The sequence below is a fragment of the Theobroma umbraticum genome, unplaced genomic scaffold (assembly GCF_002168275.2).
Source record: "Theobroma umbraticum cultivar Fairchild unplaced genomic scaffold, ASM216827v3 scaffold_147.0, whole genome shotgun sequence".
Classification (NCBI taxonomy): Eukaryota; Viridiplantae; Streptophyta; class Magnoliopsida; order Malvales; family Malvaceae; genus Theobroma; species Theobroma umbraticum.
Window position 1 is genome coordinate 10,333,568 of NW_018397259.1, and position 14,561 is coordinate 10,348,128.

Below are 14,561 nucleotides of genomic sequence, written 5' to 3' on the forward strand. Positions count from 1 at the left end.
TATATATATATTGTAAAAATTAAAGCAAGCTTTGCACTTTACACTTCTCTGCTAGGTTCAGCAGAGGCCAACCTTGTTTTGAATTTAGCAGCCTGACCAGAGACTATACCATGCCTAGACCTATCAGAAAGCAGCCAGACAGACTCTAGCTTATTGGCAGAAAGCAAGGGCAGCCCGAGGTAACATCGCCATTTATATATATATATATATATATAGAACATATATCTTCAATTTAATCACACATGCAGCCAATATAATTGACAGTACCAGTTTAAACTGATAGATTAGGTCAGATTAACCCGATCACAAAAATAGGTATTTAATATTGAATTAAATATTTAAGTGTAAGTAATTAACTACTGAACTAGTTAAGAATTATATATTGACTTTAATTTTATATTTGGATTTAATTTTTGATAGAGTTACTTTTTGTTTCTTCATAATTATATATGAATCTCAATTCTACTGAGATATCAACAATGATATCAGTGTTGGAATATTAATTACCATCAAATATGAAACATCTCGGATCTACGAAGACATTGGCTTCTATGAAAGTATGCTCGAAAACAATTCTGCAGGTGAAAGATTTTGGGCAAGTTCTCGAATTATTGGTGACATGACATGAACAGGTAATGTTGGTGAAACTGTATATTTATTTTTTATGTCCAACTTTAGGGGTACATTATCAAAGAGTTAATCTCTGTAAAACCTAAATTAACGGGGGGAAAGAGACTTTCAACAGAAAGTTCTGATCTTAGCCTCTTCCCGGGACACAACGTGACTATTAACTCCATTGCTTTCCTGGTGATTGTCCCCTTTTCTTTCCTTCCTTCTTCCTTCCTTTGCTTTCTCTCTTCGGTTCATTAGGTGATTTGCTCCTTTAATCATTAAGTTTTGTCTCCAAATGACAATTTTATTTTGCCTTTGGGGTTTAGCCAGTGATGAAAGGAATGATGACCACGATTCTTCATCAACAGACAAATCAAAATTTGACAGATGGTTTTGTTGTTGTTGCTTTGTTTTTTCGGGGTGGAAGGGTGGGATCCAATGGAAAAAGTTGGAGGAGCAAAATTACTTGTGATTAATCATAATTTTCTATGAGAAAAAGAGAGGGTGAACAGGAGCAAAATAATGTATCAAGGTATCTGTAAAGTGCAAAGGCTGCTTAAGGCAAATCTTTGACCTGATATGCTACTCTTTACACGAACAAAAAATAACAATAATAATTTGATTTCGATTGTGTTAAGACCCAAAGAACATTATAAAATAATTTGGGTGGCTAAGACATCTATGATTAGTGTCAATAAATAAATGGTGGATAAAAGATTCATGACCAGGTGCTAAATAAGAGCAATCCATCTTTGCAATGAAAACCCCAAAAAATCAAAGAAGAAAATGATGAGAGATCCCCACCTTTTGGGATATAATTATTTGTCCCTTTTCAAAGCATAATACTATATACATATATATATATATATATTTTCATGATATCTTGGGAGTCCAGATAAACCTCAAATGAGTCAAAATGGCATCATTTCCAGTTTTGTGCTCTTTTTCTTTGTTTCTTTTGCCTAATGAGTGGAAGCTTAATTAAGAAGCCACATGCACTTTTGGGTTTTAATCAATGCTATAATCACGATTTAACTCCATTCAGAAGAAAAATAGATGCTTTGTGTTACACTTCACATTAATTTGTGTATGATATTATTCGTTTTGATTTATTAAATTTTATGATATTATAATAAAAAAAACACCTCGTAAATTAAAAATGATTTTAATATTTTAACACTCAGTTACAGTCTAATATACAATTCATTTAAGATTCACGATTCTATTTTAAGACTGTGACATATGTCATAAGTAGTTTTTTTTTACAAACATAGAGTATTGATTATCGTGTAGAATTAACTCATTAGGAATGGTACATGTATACATACATGTATATATATATATATATAAATGGAAAAACAAGTGATAATCAAGTTAATTCGTTTGGAAAGTTTGAAAATTTTGACCGTCCATGAACAATCCGACTGAGGTTAATTTGTTGCTACAGGTGTGGGAAATGAAGGCAAAATGCAGACAAAGACATATGAGTATCTAAGTATCAATGGAGGTTTTGTATATGCAGCACGTAAGCAAAAAGGCAATGGCCCCCACCCCCCACGTTCAAACCTTGAAGCTGGAGAAGTTTGTGGCCACAAACACGAAACTGGAATTTGCCAGGAGGAGGTGGAGAAAGTGCGTAGAGGAAGAAGGGGTGTAGAGGGAGAGAAAGAGGGGCGGATGAAGACAATTCGTCAACAAAGGACAGAGAAGTTGACCGTGATTCATGGTGATTTGACTGTACACTGCCCCTTTCCTGGTGGGGTTTTTTCCATCCGCAACAGAACAAACCACTACACATGAAAGTTTACTCCATGTTTGAAGCAATCAGGCTCATGATGAAATGTCTCCTTTTCTTCTTCTGAGACCCCATTTATTCCCCTCGGCCTTGATCCTGAAGTTTGTGATGACTAAAATGGCTAATGTTAATTGTCTAGACTGCAAGTCACGTGTGCATGGAAAAAGAATTACTACTACTAGGATACTGGTTCTCCGTTGGGTGTAATGAGCATACCATATATGCACCAAGAAAGGGTTGGCTCCATTACTAAATTCCTCCTCTCGATTTAAGTGATTTCAAGTTTGAATCTTACCAGTATTTCAGTGTTATCATTAATCTTGAATGCACGCCTCTTGCAAGTGATTTTTGATTCGAATCCTTTCAATACTTTATTGCAACTGATTTCGGGTTTGAATCCTACCAATGCTCGCTTGTTAGCATAAATATCTAATGAACACTTATTGTGAAATTCAAAAGATCTTGTCTTGATACAAGGGATTCTTATTTGATACTTGGGTGGTAGCGTTGGGACATTTCTGGTTTCCATATCAGGTCTTTTAGCTAGAGAAAGTCCGTATCAGAAGTTACCCTGAGAAACAAAACTGCTTAAGGACTTCCACAACGTGCTTCAAGCTATCTATAGACTTTAAATGGATCAAATTTAACACTCATATGTGGTCGAGGAGTGCAATGTTAACCCTGTAATGGAAAACATGTAAACATATTCCTCTGAAGTATGTAGTTTATTTGGCAATTGGTCTCCATAGAAATCTCCCCTAGCTCCTTGCGTGAGTGAAGGTGCCTGCAAACATTCAAGCATAAAAAGGTATTCTTAATTAGACGTAACAAAACAAAGCTAAAAGCCAGAAGTGTTCCAAACAATCACAAATGATATTTCTCAACAGTCCCAAGCTGTTTAGTGATACCCTGTCTGAGCCAGGCTTCGGAGATGGCAGTTTTAAGTTGACTCCAACTGCAAGAGGCTGCAAACAAGATTCCGGGCGTTGTTTTCCAATTTGTCGGTAGCCTTTCAGTCTGTCACCCACGATAGATTCTTAAGACTTGAGCCGTGCAGCCCAATCATGGCCCTCCCATGACAAAAGAGAGGGCCATACACTAAAAACAAGAGGGTGGCGTGGACTGAGGTTGGTGGACTTTGTCACAAGGCCATCACTTACTTTCACCCCGAAAAACCTAACTTGAGAATTCCCTCACCCAATTCGGCAGTATCACGATGTGCAACGCCAACAGTTAAATGCCTTCAAAATCTCTTAACTTCCCAATGTGAAAAGCTTGCCATTATTGTGGACTTGGAGCAGAAAGAGTTTGAGATTGTTAAAAGGAAACGGAAAAGAGAGAGAGAAAGAAGGAGATTGCATCTTGTGCCATGTCCAAAACTAGCTCTTTTAATAGAACAAGGTACATACAAGGATTAGTTGGGAATGGCAGCCCTCAAACTAACAGTTTAAGTTCAAACCTAGGGGTTACAACACACATTTCCAGTCACTACCTACGACTTTACAACATAAACAACTACAACATTATGTGCCTTCTTCAACACCCTGCTGCTTTGAGGAAGTTGTCAAAAGGGCTAGCAGGAGGCAACCTCATAGCCAAGCATGGGTCTAGCCGAGAGACAGGTCCATTTAAAGCACCTTCGCTTGTTATCTGTATCAAGACCAGCAAACAAGTCAAAAACGATAGCAGATCATGATTGAGACATACCAATGTTTGCTGTCATTAGGTTTTTAGTGATCACTGCTGCTCGATGTGCAAAACATAAACATTTGAGTAAATATCAGTGCAAAGGTGAGTAATGTGTTTAATGTCAAGTTTCAGTTCTTTCGATTCAGATATTCGCAGTGTCATTAGACAGAGTGTCGTCAAGCCCAAAATATTAGGGAATTTGTCATTTACCTTCCTAAGTGTCATGTGTCTATCATCAGCAAGAACTACAGGTAAAAATTTATCAGCGGCTCCATTTTGATGAGTTTCATGGGCCAACCAATTGCACAGCTTCTTCCTTGTACCTGTGCCGAATGCTTCACATCGGCTAGCCATGGTATCAAACGGAAGAGGTGATGTAGAGACAGATGTCGCTGCAACTTGACCAGCCACCTCAAGTGCCTAAAACCAGAGTACTTGAGATTTTATCATTTGGGCAAAAAATATGCTCATACAGAAATTTATGACACATAAATGCAGAGAAATGGGGATTTTTGGAGATTGGTACAAAAGATGAACAAAAGATTACCGATTCCAGGAGCTGTCCGATGCTAATAACATGAGAGATTGAAGGTGATGCAGGCACTTTTGGAATGAAGCGGGAAAGATCAAGAACAGATGCTTCACTTCTTGCATCATCCTCAAGTAATGAGCTTGTTTGAACATCCTGCCACATAAGCAGTGACAATTAAGGGTAGATTTAAAATGTTATTACTACTTAGTATTAGTATAAAAGAAACACTGGCTGATGAAAAAAATTCAATCATTCAAAACTTTATAATTTTTTGAATAAGAGAATTGAAAAATGTACAAGCAACAAACTTCTCTCAGTTTATAAGTTGATTCAGTAAGAACAAATGCTAATTTGGCGGGCATACCTCATCGAAGGAAAGTGATTCTTTGGATTGAGAAATCATTTGATTGTGGTCCAAGTCCAGTATCGATCGTGGACCAAACATGAATGCATCATCAGGTGTGAATGGTTCAAACAGTTGCTTTGTCAGATCCTCTATCTCCAGCTTAACAAGCACAACCAATTAGTCAAAAAGTTCTAGAGAGACAGAGAGAGGAACTTGTTAATGTTTAATAGTATGTCCTACCTCAGTAATGGTAGATAAATTCTGAACCAAGATATCCATCATGACCTTGTTGGATTCATCTAATTTATCCCGCAACTCCATTAGCAAAGAGGAGGCTAGTTGGTTATCAGTAACAGATCCATAACCTCTGACATCTGCCTGAGGCCTTACAAACACCTGAAGGTCTTCACTGATTCCCAGATAAGGATCAGCCTGAAAATAGATAAGCATGGCTGTTTATAAGTGAGAATGCAGTGTACTGGTATAATAAGTTCTTCTGTACCCGTCTCACAACTGAAGGCAGTTCTCAGGATGAGGTAATTCAAGGATAAAGTCTTACGTCAAATGGAACTATGGACTTGATGAGATCGTTTAGATCTGGAATTTGATGTATCTTAGCTGCAAACATCAGCATGCCCATTGACAGCATAAAAATTGATCTCTGGAATGCTGGAGTTAACATCCCTGATACCACACCCACAGAGAAATTAAAAGAAAAAATCAACAAATTAAATACTCTATCTGAATATGTGAAAGCCTGTATAGTAGCAGCCCATACCATTGCTAGGATCCAAGGAGATATTCTTTAGAGACAAGGGAAGCTGGAAGAAGCGGACAACAAGGCTGTCATTGATGTTCTGTGACATCACAATTTAGGAGACTGTTAGCAGTCAGACAAAGTAAAAAACCATACATGCAAATTAGTTAGCAGCCAATTCATCATCTGAATCTTTCTTGGTAAAATTTGTTCCCTTGAAGACCATCTCATGATAGTGGTTTTAAACCCAACCCTCTTCTAACCATTTAATTGACTCATCCTATAACTCAACCTAGCATTTTCTCTCAGGAATTAGCCCAAAACTAAATTCAGAAAATTCGTTCAGATTAACCTAAGCCAAACACCATGTAACGTTTTAATTTACCTTCAAGCGTAACGAAATTAATGTTAACACAAAAGAGTGAGATATAGCTTCTATATTTGAAGGCAAATTATCAGGAAGAGTAGCCTGTATCCAGAAGGCGGAGATTAACTGCATTATCTGATCCTCAGTAAGCTTCATGATATATGGTTCCTGTGCAAAAATTAATAGACCAGATTGACAGTATCAAAGACCAATACTTAAACTAGATAACCACACATATAAACTAATTGTGAAAAGAAGAGACTTCTTACTGATTCAACCATGTTTGATGCAGCTGTTCTGTCAATAATAGAGGTTATATTGTAGATGTTAGGGGAACTCTTGAGGACATGGCCCTGCTTCCAGTCCTCTTCCACATAGTCCTTTCCTTTAAGATCATCATGACTACAATAACTATTTTTTTCCATTTTGATGCCGTCCTTTTCCCTTCGGAGCTTTTCAAGTAGAGCTGATATCGATGAAAATGCAGAAGCATTGTTGGAGCGCCATCTCCTCGGTTCATAGACATAACCAGAACGCATAGATGCAACTTCACGTCGAGGACGATTAGAACTTGGAATAAGAAGAGCTGAAAATATCTGGTGTGCTCCCACACGGGCCTCAACATTTGGATGCAACATTGCTTTCATCAGTTGGACAAGAAGTGCTTCAGGAAACACCTACGTGACAATGTTTAGTAGTACTTTAGTGAGCTGTGACAAAGAAGAATTTTGACAACTGTCCAAAACAATTTTAATATACTAAAACATCTAGATGTTTAGTCAACAATGTGTACATCAATAATTTCAAGAAACTGTAAACCTAGAAGGCAGGGAAGGAGGCAAAGGATACATAAAATTTAACAATAATAGGGGCAGCAACACTACATAAAATCGGTCTTACCTGCTGTAAACGAGAAGAGACTAATGCTAATGAAATCATATGAGCAATGATCATCAATGATCCAATCGTTGCACGAGCAACAACTCCAGAAGATGGCAACTTCTCCAGTGATATTGCCATCATGTTGAAAAGAGTTTGGGCATCATCAATCTGGTAAAAAACAAATTGAAACTCAAGTAAACTAAAAGCATTGTACAAAAAGCACCAGAATGTACCAAAAAAGACTTTGAAGTTACCCCTTTTGCTATTTCCAGCAAGCAATCTTCAATAGAATTTTGAAGCAAGATATTTACGTCCAACTCTTGCTCTCCTACTGATTCAAGATTGGCTTGGAAACTTTTCCTCAAGTGCCTGCACAGATCACTAACAAAACCAATTTCAGCCAGCACCCCTCTAGATCTGATTTGCCTAGCTAAAGCTGCTGCAACTTGTATGATATAAGATTTTAGTTGAGGATCATGTGCCACATTTTTGTGGTCTAGATGACGTATGACAGCAGCTAAAATCAGTTGTTGATTCCCTGTAATCAAAAGCAAAGTCAGCAAGCAAAATCATAAAAGTGTCCAAAATTGATCATATTTGGTAGCTTCCTTGTGAAAAAGTACAATAAACGTACCTGATGCCTCCCAGTAGGACATATCAGATAAAACTACCATTGCCAACCCCTGCTGAGAAACCCAGTGCTGTCTAGAATCAAAGTAGACAAACATTGGATCCAGTATTTGGCGCAATGTTGTACTCTCCTTTGCCAGCTCAACCATTCTTTGAATACAAATTTGAGCCCAAACTTTAGGTGTCTCATTCTCCTCCCTACAACAAAGATGAAAAGCTATTAGGAAGAAGGGGGGAGAAACCTAGAAAAGTAGAGAACCATTAGCTGATCCCAATGTTTAACAGAATAATTAGTTTTATCACATAAAATTTACTCCTTTCCAGCTCAAAAATAACACTACCTTGTCAAAAGAGAGGGATCCTTTTTCTCTGGTTGAGGCCTGATAATCATGTTACTAGGGCTGGCATCACGGGCAACAATTGCACCTCTACCCTCACATCGAACCACTTCATCTACCCAATTATGATGAGGCTCTCCTCTCTCATTATCATCTCCAGGATGCGTGTCTAGCTCATAGTTATCTAAAGTGGCATGTACCATCTGCAGTTTGGATTCATCAAAAGCAAAAGAAACAAAAATTAACACAAAAAAGAAAAAGAGAACGGGTTAATCCCCCTGCAACCAGTAATTCTTTGCTACACATAGACAGAGCAAACAGAAAGGGGTAGGGGAATCAGGGACTTGCGAGATAATAAATTTGAAATGCACGAACCTCATCAAGAGTAGCAAAAATATATGAATATTGTTCCATGAACCAGACCTACCAAGGAAAAACCCTATCAGGTAAACATCATTACAATTCCATAAAAAATTAGTAAAGTAAAAGTCAACAAGAATGCATACTCTCAGTAAATAGGTTCAACATCGATGGAAAAAATTTGATATTAAAAAAGCTACTTAATTACATTATAATCTGTGCGTACAAAATAGAAATGGAAAAGCAAATGAACATTTTTCAAACTACCATGGCAGACAGGCACTGCAAGCTAGAAGCCCTTAAGCAAAGTCTTTGATGTTCTTCCCCATCCTCATGTGACAACTTACACACTTTAGGGACAAATTTTTCAATGTTATGCGTGTAAGTTCCATCCGCCTGTTCATACAACAGATCAAAGTATGAGTAAGAAATATAATAATAATTAGATTTTATAAAAATAGGAAAAAAAAAACAGCATCCACTCCATATACGGAAATGAATTTCACATTATCTACAAGACAATTCATCCCTTAGCTAAAGAATACTTACAGCAGAACATGAGTTTCACATCAGATAGCAGAAATGGTTATACGAAAGCCTTTGTTTTCATATGTAACATAAAGAGTAAATAATGTTCATCATTCCCCTCTATGCAAACCCAAGAAGTATATGGTTAATCTGTATTTATAATCTTTCATAAAAATAAGATACACGTAGCCTGGTTTGAGCTATTCATATTCTGACATTGGTGACATGAGAAACCCTCTCATGTCATTCAAATTGCAAATCTTTAGCATTCTTGAGAAAGTTTTCGAGATCCATCAAGTGATGAGGTACAACCATCAAAAAAGATCAGAAAATTTACATATTTATAAAGATATAATCATTTTTGTATTTTTAGTTTACCGAAGGAAAAGGGAAAAGGAAAGTGACCATTAACCTGACTATAGATAAACTTTGTCAAGGTTTGACATCCAAGTATCCGCATGGCATCTTGCTTAGAGTTATCAAGCAGTTCACCAACAACATTCAGCAAGTTAACAGCAAAATATGCCCTACAAGGTTAAAAGGTAGGATTTATCATGCAGGAAAAGAAATTATTGTTAATAATTCCCCAGACAATACTCAGAAATCCCAGTGAATATCAAATAAATAAAAGTGGGGAACAATCGCTTACATCTGTTCCTTGCACATGCAAAGCAACTTATTGTAAGCTTCTGTAACAATATTGATGAATTTGATGTGCTCATGGCGCAGCTCTTTGTAGCATCTTTCTTCAAGATACTTGGCAATCTATTAAAAGCAGAGAAATCCACAAGCAACTCAGTGTTCATGCATATAATTTCAAGACTACATTATGTTTTACTTGCACGTCACAAACAAATAAGAAAGATAGGAATTACTACCTTGGGAATTCGGAAAGGATTTTTGGCAGCATATTCACATAGCTTGGCAATTTTCCTTTCATTGGGAGGAGCATCCTGCAATGTGAGGCAATAACTTTATAATTCTAGCTTATCAAAAGGTAGACACATTATAAATTAAACTATGACTCTTCAGAAATGCACCAAGTAAACTGCTAATCAACTAAAGTACTCATAGCTAGCTTAAATGGCCACACCAAAAACTCAAATATATATATAACGATTGCATCTGAGCCTTCATCATCAAACACTGGGCACTGAATCTACGAGCCATCAACACATTACCAAAATTTATAAACCACAAAAAAAGGGTGGATACTCACAGGGGACTTGGGAAATATTTCAGACAACAATTTCTTGTAACGCTTGACAGGCTGTCGAGATCTTGACCTCAAAGCAGGACAGCAAACACACATGCTTCCACAAGCTGGGAAGATCTTCCTGGAGATGAACCCCATTTCTGTACATGCATAAAGGAGAAATTTTAGACAAGAAAAAGGCCACTGAAAACCTATAAAATTCTCATCTTTAGTTCTCCAAAGCATGAACCTTCCCAGCATACAAAGATAGCAATTTTAAACCCCCCTAACCACCACCCCCCCTCAAGAAAAAAAAGAGAAAAAAAAAGCTAAGGAGGATAAAAAGCCAACTAGAGCATAAAACAAAAGTTTATCGCATTGGTAGAGATAGCTACAAAATTATTCTATACCAAGGGTGAAAAACTGTAAAAGCCAGAAACAAACGTATAGAAGGAGAAAAGCACCAAACAACAAATCATAAACAGCTAAAAGAGAAATTCGAAGGTAAGACAAGAACAAAGGTGAACTATTTGTACCTAAAACCGCAATGAAGCTTGCGGTTTTTTGCAAAAACAAAAAGACCCTGGTGCCAAAACTGAATGCAGAGGCCAAAACACCAACAACCCAGAAAAGAAAAACAACAAAAAGAGCCAATAAAATTTATAAAGCAAACATAAATGACCCTTATTTGAAAGATGAGAATATATATGATGGGTGTTGAGCAAATAATAAGAAAAGGCACATACCTTGCCCTGCAGGGGCTGGCAGATCTGCGAGAGTAAGAATCTAGGCAGAAAATGAAAGAAGACAAATGCAAGAGAACAGACCTCTTATCAGGGGCAAGTGATCAAGAGAGAAAAGGCTCGTGGTTTAAGAAAAATTAAAGAAACATGAGAGAGGGAGACAGAACAGAGAAAGAGAGCGAGAGAGAGAGAGAGAGAGAGTAAGCAAAATCACGTGATGGGGTGTCAGGTTTTTTAATTTAACGTTTGGGTCGTAAAAAGTGAAATGTTTTAGTGTTTGTGTCAGAACTTGCAAGACCAAAACTGAAAGACAATATCCGAAGGACTTGTATTTACCGCCAAGAACTCCTTTTTTTCCACCATGTGTATGAACATAAAGAATCAGAACTGTTCTTCAAACTTTGAATTATTTGAATTTTGCTTTGCAGTACAGAGTCATCCATTCAATTGTACTCAAAAGTCTTTCGAGAGACCTTTATTTTGAATTTCAGGGGAAGATAGTATCATGAAATTTTCTTAGGCTCAGGAATATGTACTTTAATCATGGTTACCAATGGTCATGGTCATGGTCCTGAAAAGTATCTGATGCTTATCATTGTACACATGCTGAGAAGTTTCTATTCATGAAAATTACTGAATTTACTAAGCAATTGGAAATTCCTGTTTGCCAAAAACATCATATGTAACATGAATTTACTAAGCAATGGGAAATTCCTTGTTGTCAAAAACTTCACATGTAACATGAATAGAAGAGCTTAGATGTTGACAAGATGTTAACTTCCATGAAGGAGAATAAAAACTTAAGGGTAAAATACCCAACTCTTTTAAGTTTTGGTTAAAATTTTAAATGGATCCACTAGATTTTAAAATGGACATTATACTCAAAAAAATATAAACACTATTAATAGAGATTAAAAAAATTAAAATATTTTTTATTAATTTAAAAAATTATTATTATATTTTTAAAAAATTAAAAAAAAAACACCTATCAATACTCTCTAATAAAGGGTGAGGGGAGCACCAAATCGGTGCTTCCAACGGAAGGGATAGCTCGATCGGGCTCCCCATCTTGGAAAATTTTTTTAATTAATAAAAAATAATAAAATTATATAATAATAATTTTAAAAATTAATTAAGAGTAAAATTATCTTTTTACGCTTATTATTTAGTAATTTGATAAAAATATTAACAATTAACTAACGATTGAATTTACATGTCTAATGAAAAATATTTTTTTAAATAAAAAATTTATTTTGAAATTTAATAAATTTTTATATAATTTTAATTAAAACTTAAAAAGTAAAAATATTTTATCGAAAACTTAAGTATTTATGATGCATATGTGTATTTATACAAGGCTACATAGTACAATCATTACATATAGGACTAATAATTTGTCAATGCATTATTCTCCACTTATAGATGAAAGGTGGGGAACATACTTGACACAATCTTCAAAAGTATTAAAAAAAAAAAAACAATGAGTCTAATGAGGAACCCATTGATGATGGTTTCTTGACCATTAATCTACAACATTAACTTTGTTAATAAGAACATTGTGGAAAAGTTGAAGAGGTTAATACCTTTCAATTCGTCTATGATGAAACATGAGGGAAAGAAGTTAGTGTTAGCATCATTCATTCATATCCAGGCATTAAATGCATCATCTGTTTTACAGATGGAATGAATTCAATACCTGCTTAGACATGAAAGGGGTAGGTATAAACGCAATAGTATAACAGGCAGCCCAATGATTCGGAATTAAACTTGTGGGTAGAAAAAATGGGAAACATTAGAAGCTATAGGAATTTTATCTTTCCTTCGTTGGGAGGGTGGGCGGGCCCGTTGAATTCATCCTCCTACAATTGAATGATCAATTGTGCTGTTTATACGTTTTCTTCTCTCTTTTTCTACACTTTATGCTGATAGAGAATTCCCATCACAACTAGTTGGTTGAAAAATAAAAGAAAAAGGTTTAAAGGGAGTGAATATAGCTCATGAAAATGAATTATTTTTATTAAATTTATTACGATTTTCGTGTGGACGTAAATCTCATATTATCGAGATAATGTTATCAACAGATTGAGTTACAAAATCCCACATTGAAAAAAATCTCTTAACGAACAGTAAGAAAGGATGTAAAGATCTTATATTGATTATGTGCTAAAGTGATATTGAAAATATAAAGGTTCACACTACTTTCAACTTGTGAAATACTTTTTATAAAATAAAATCATAAAGCAAACGGTTAAAACGAACAATATCTCAAAGAGATTGATGTAGATGTAGATTATGACAATTGGTATTAGAGTAGATTCTAAATATTAGTCATGTATCCAATCATTAGACTAGTAGGTCAAAGTAGACAATATCTCATAAAAGTTAATATGGATTGTGGATCGTGATGGTAATGTGCCACTGAGTCAATAAAAATCTTCATGTGTACATGAATCTCACATATTCAAGATAATGGATTGAATTACAAAGTCTCACACCAAAAAAATACTTCGAGCGAAGAATAAGGGACAATACTTCATAAAAATTAGGTTGAACCATGACAATATGCAATTATTGAATTATTTGCCTTGTAACGAGTCAAAATTAGGTTGGCCCCATTCAATGTTAAGTTTGAATCCCAGCTGTTCTAAGCTTGCCCTACTTTTTAATGGTCTATCAACAAACACTCATGGTCACACATGGCAAAAGTGAAGAAACATAGCTGTAGTTTGAAATTTTTCAATATTATTGGTGATCTGCTAGTATGATGTTAGGAAGGGAGAAGGCCCCACCAGGATATGGCAATTATCCATGTTAGTATTAAGGTGTTGCTGCTACAAGACCCTTGGTGGTCAGGGAAGGAATTCTTGTTATCTGTTTCCATAAGAGTATTTTATTCAGTACTTGAGAAGAAAAGACTGCCTGTTATTTTGCATCAGCAAGTTTGACTTTCAATCTGCAATTACACTACCAAAAAATACATGATCAACTTGCAAGTTCAAACAAGTTCATGAATTATAATATATTTAATCTCATGTCTTGGTTTTTGTGGGCAATTAAGTTGTGGCTTGAGAAAACAACAAAGAGTTGCCATCAATCAAGGAATGGTCTTGATTCCTATTTGAGTTGTATAATTCACATGGGGGAATATATATTAAATTCTCAGAAGAAATCTGCAGAGATATGGGAATTGAACTAGATTTTGAGTGTATGAGCCTTTGGTGGGACGAGCTGTGATCTGGCAAGCTCGGTTTGATGGTGACCTGATCAGGATCCACAGCTCAACCACCAACACTAAATTTAACAATGGTGAAGAATTACAGGACATATGGCTTTAAATCCTGGACCACAAATTGACCAAGACGGCTCAATAGAATTTGCCTTGACCAAAAATCATGATTAGAAAATAAATTCGTTAATTTTTAGGACAAAATCCAATCTAAACTAATCGGTAACAAGATGTTTTTTTTATAATTTATATGTTTAAAAATATAATATTTTAATTATTAATTTAATACTCTTCATCACGTATAGAGACAATGAAAACCGAACTAACAGGGAATAATGCAAAAAGAAGAATGTGGAAAACACATTGTTGTCATGTAGCAAAGAAGATGAGAATAAATGGTTGAATGCAAACAAGAAAGGGGATAGAGGGAAACATTTGTAATGGAAATGGCCATTATGTGATTACTACCATGGAAAAGCATGATATGACAATGACTTTCAGTATATATGTTTTGGGAATCTTAGGACAAAGCCATATTGAAACAGACAAAGTAGCCAACAC

General features: G+C 35.6%; 1 protein-coding gene across 2 annotated transcripts; it reads right to left on the reverse strand.

Moving 5' to 3' along the window:
• Positions 1 to 3,777: 3,777 nt before the first annotated feature.
• Positions 3,778 to 10,989, reverse strand: LOC110414607 (protein SEMI-ROLLED LEAF 2). Of its 2 annotated transcripts, none has more exons than XM_021425873.2 (20): positions 10,778 to 10,989; positions 10,056 to 10,192; positions 9,715 to 9,789; positions 9,486 to 9,601; positions 9,249 to 9,363; positions 8,576 to 8,704; positions 8,324 to 8,371; positions 7,952 to 8,151; positions 7,615 to 7,808; positions 7,235 to 7,518; positions 6,999 to 7,148; positions 6,368 to 6,775; positions 6,117 to 6,266; positions 5,753 to 5,831; positions 5,534 to 5,658; positions 5,215 to 5,406; positions 4,993 to 5,133; positions 4,644 to 4,781; positions 4,307 to 4,516; positions 3,778 to 4,057 (listed from the first exon to the last, which is right to left on the reverse strand). In XM_021425873.2, the coding sequence occupies exons 2-20, from the start codon at positions 10,188 to 10,190 to the stop codon at positions 3,944 to 3,946; spliced, it is 3,003 nt and encodes a 1,000-aa protein (XP_021281548.1). In that variant the 5' UTR covers positions 10,191 to 10,192; positions 10,778 to 10,989; the 3' UTR covers positions 3,778 to 3,943. The 2 variants fall into 2 exon arrangements, with proteins under 2 accessions (XP_021281548.1, XP_021281549.1); XM_021425874.2 differs by lacking the exon at positions 10,778 to 10,989 and adding an exon at positions 10,568 to 10,720.
• Positions 10,990 to 14,561: the final 3,572 nt, after the last annotated feature.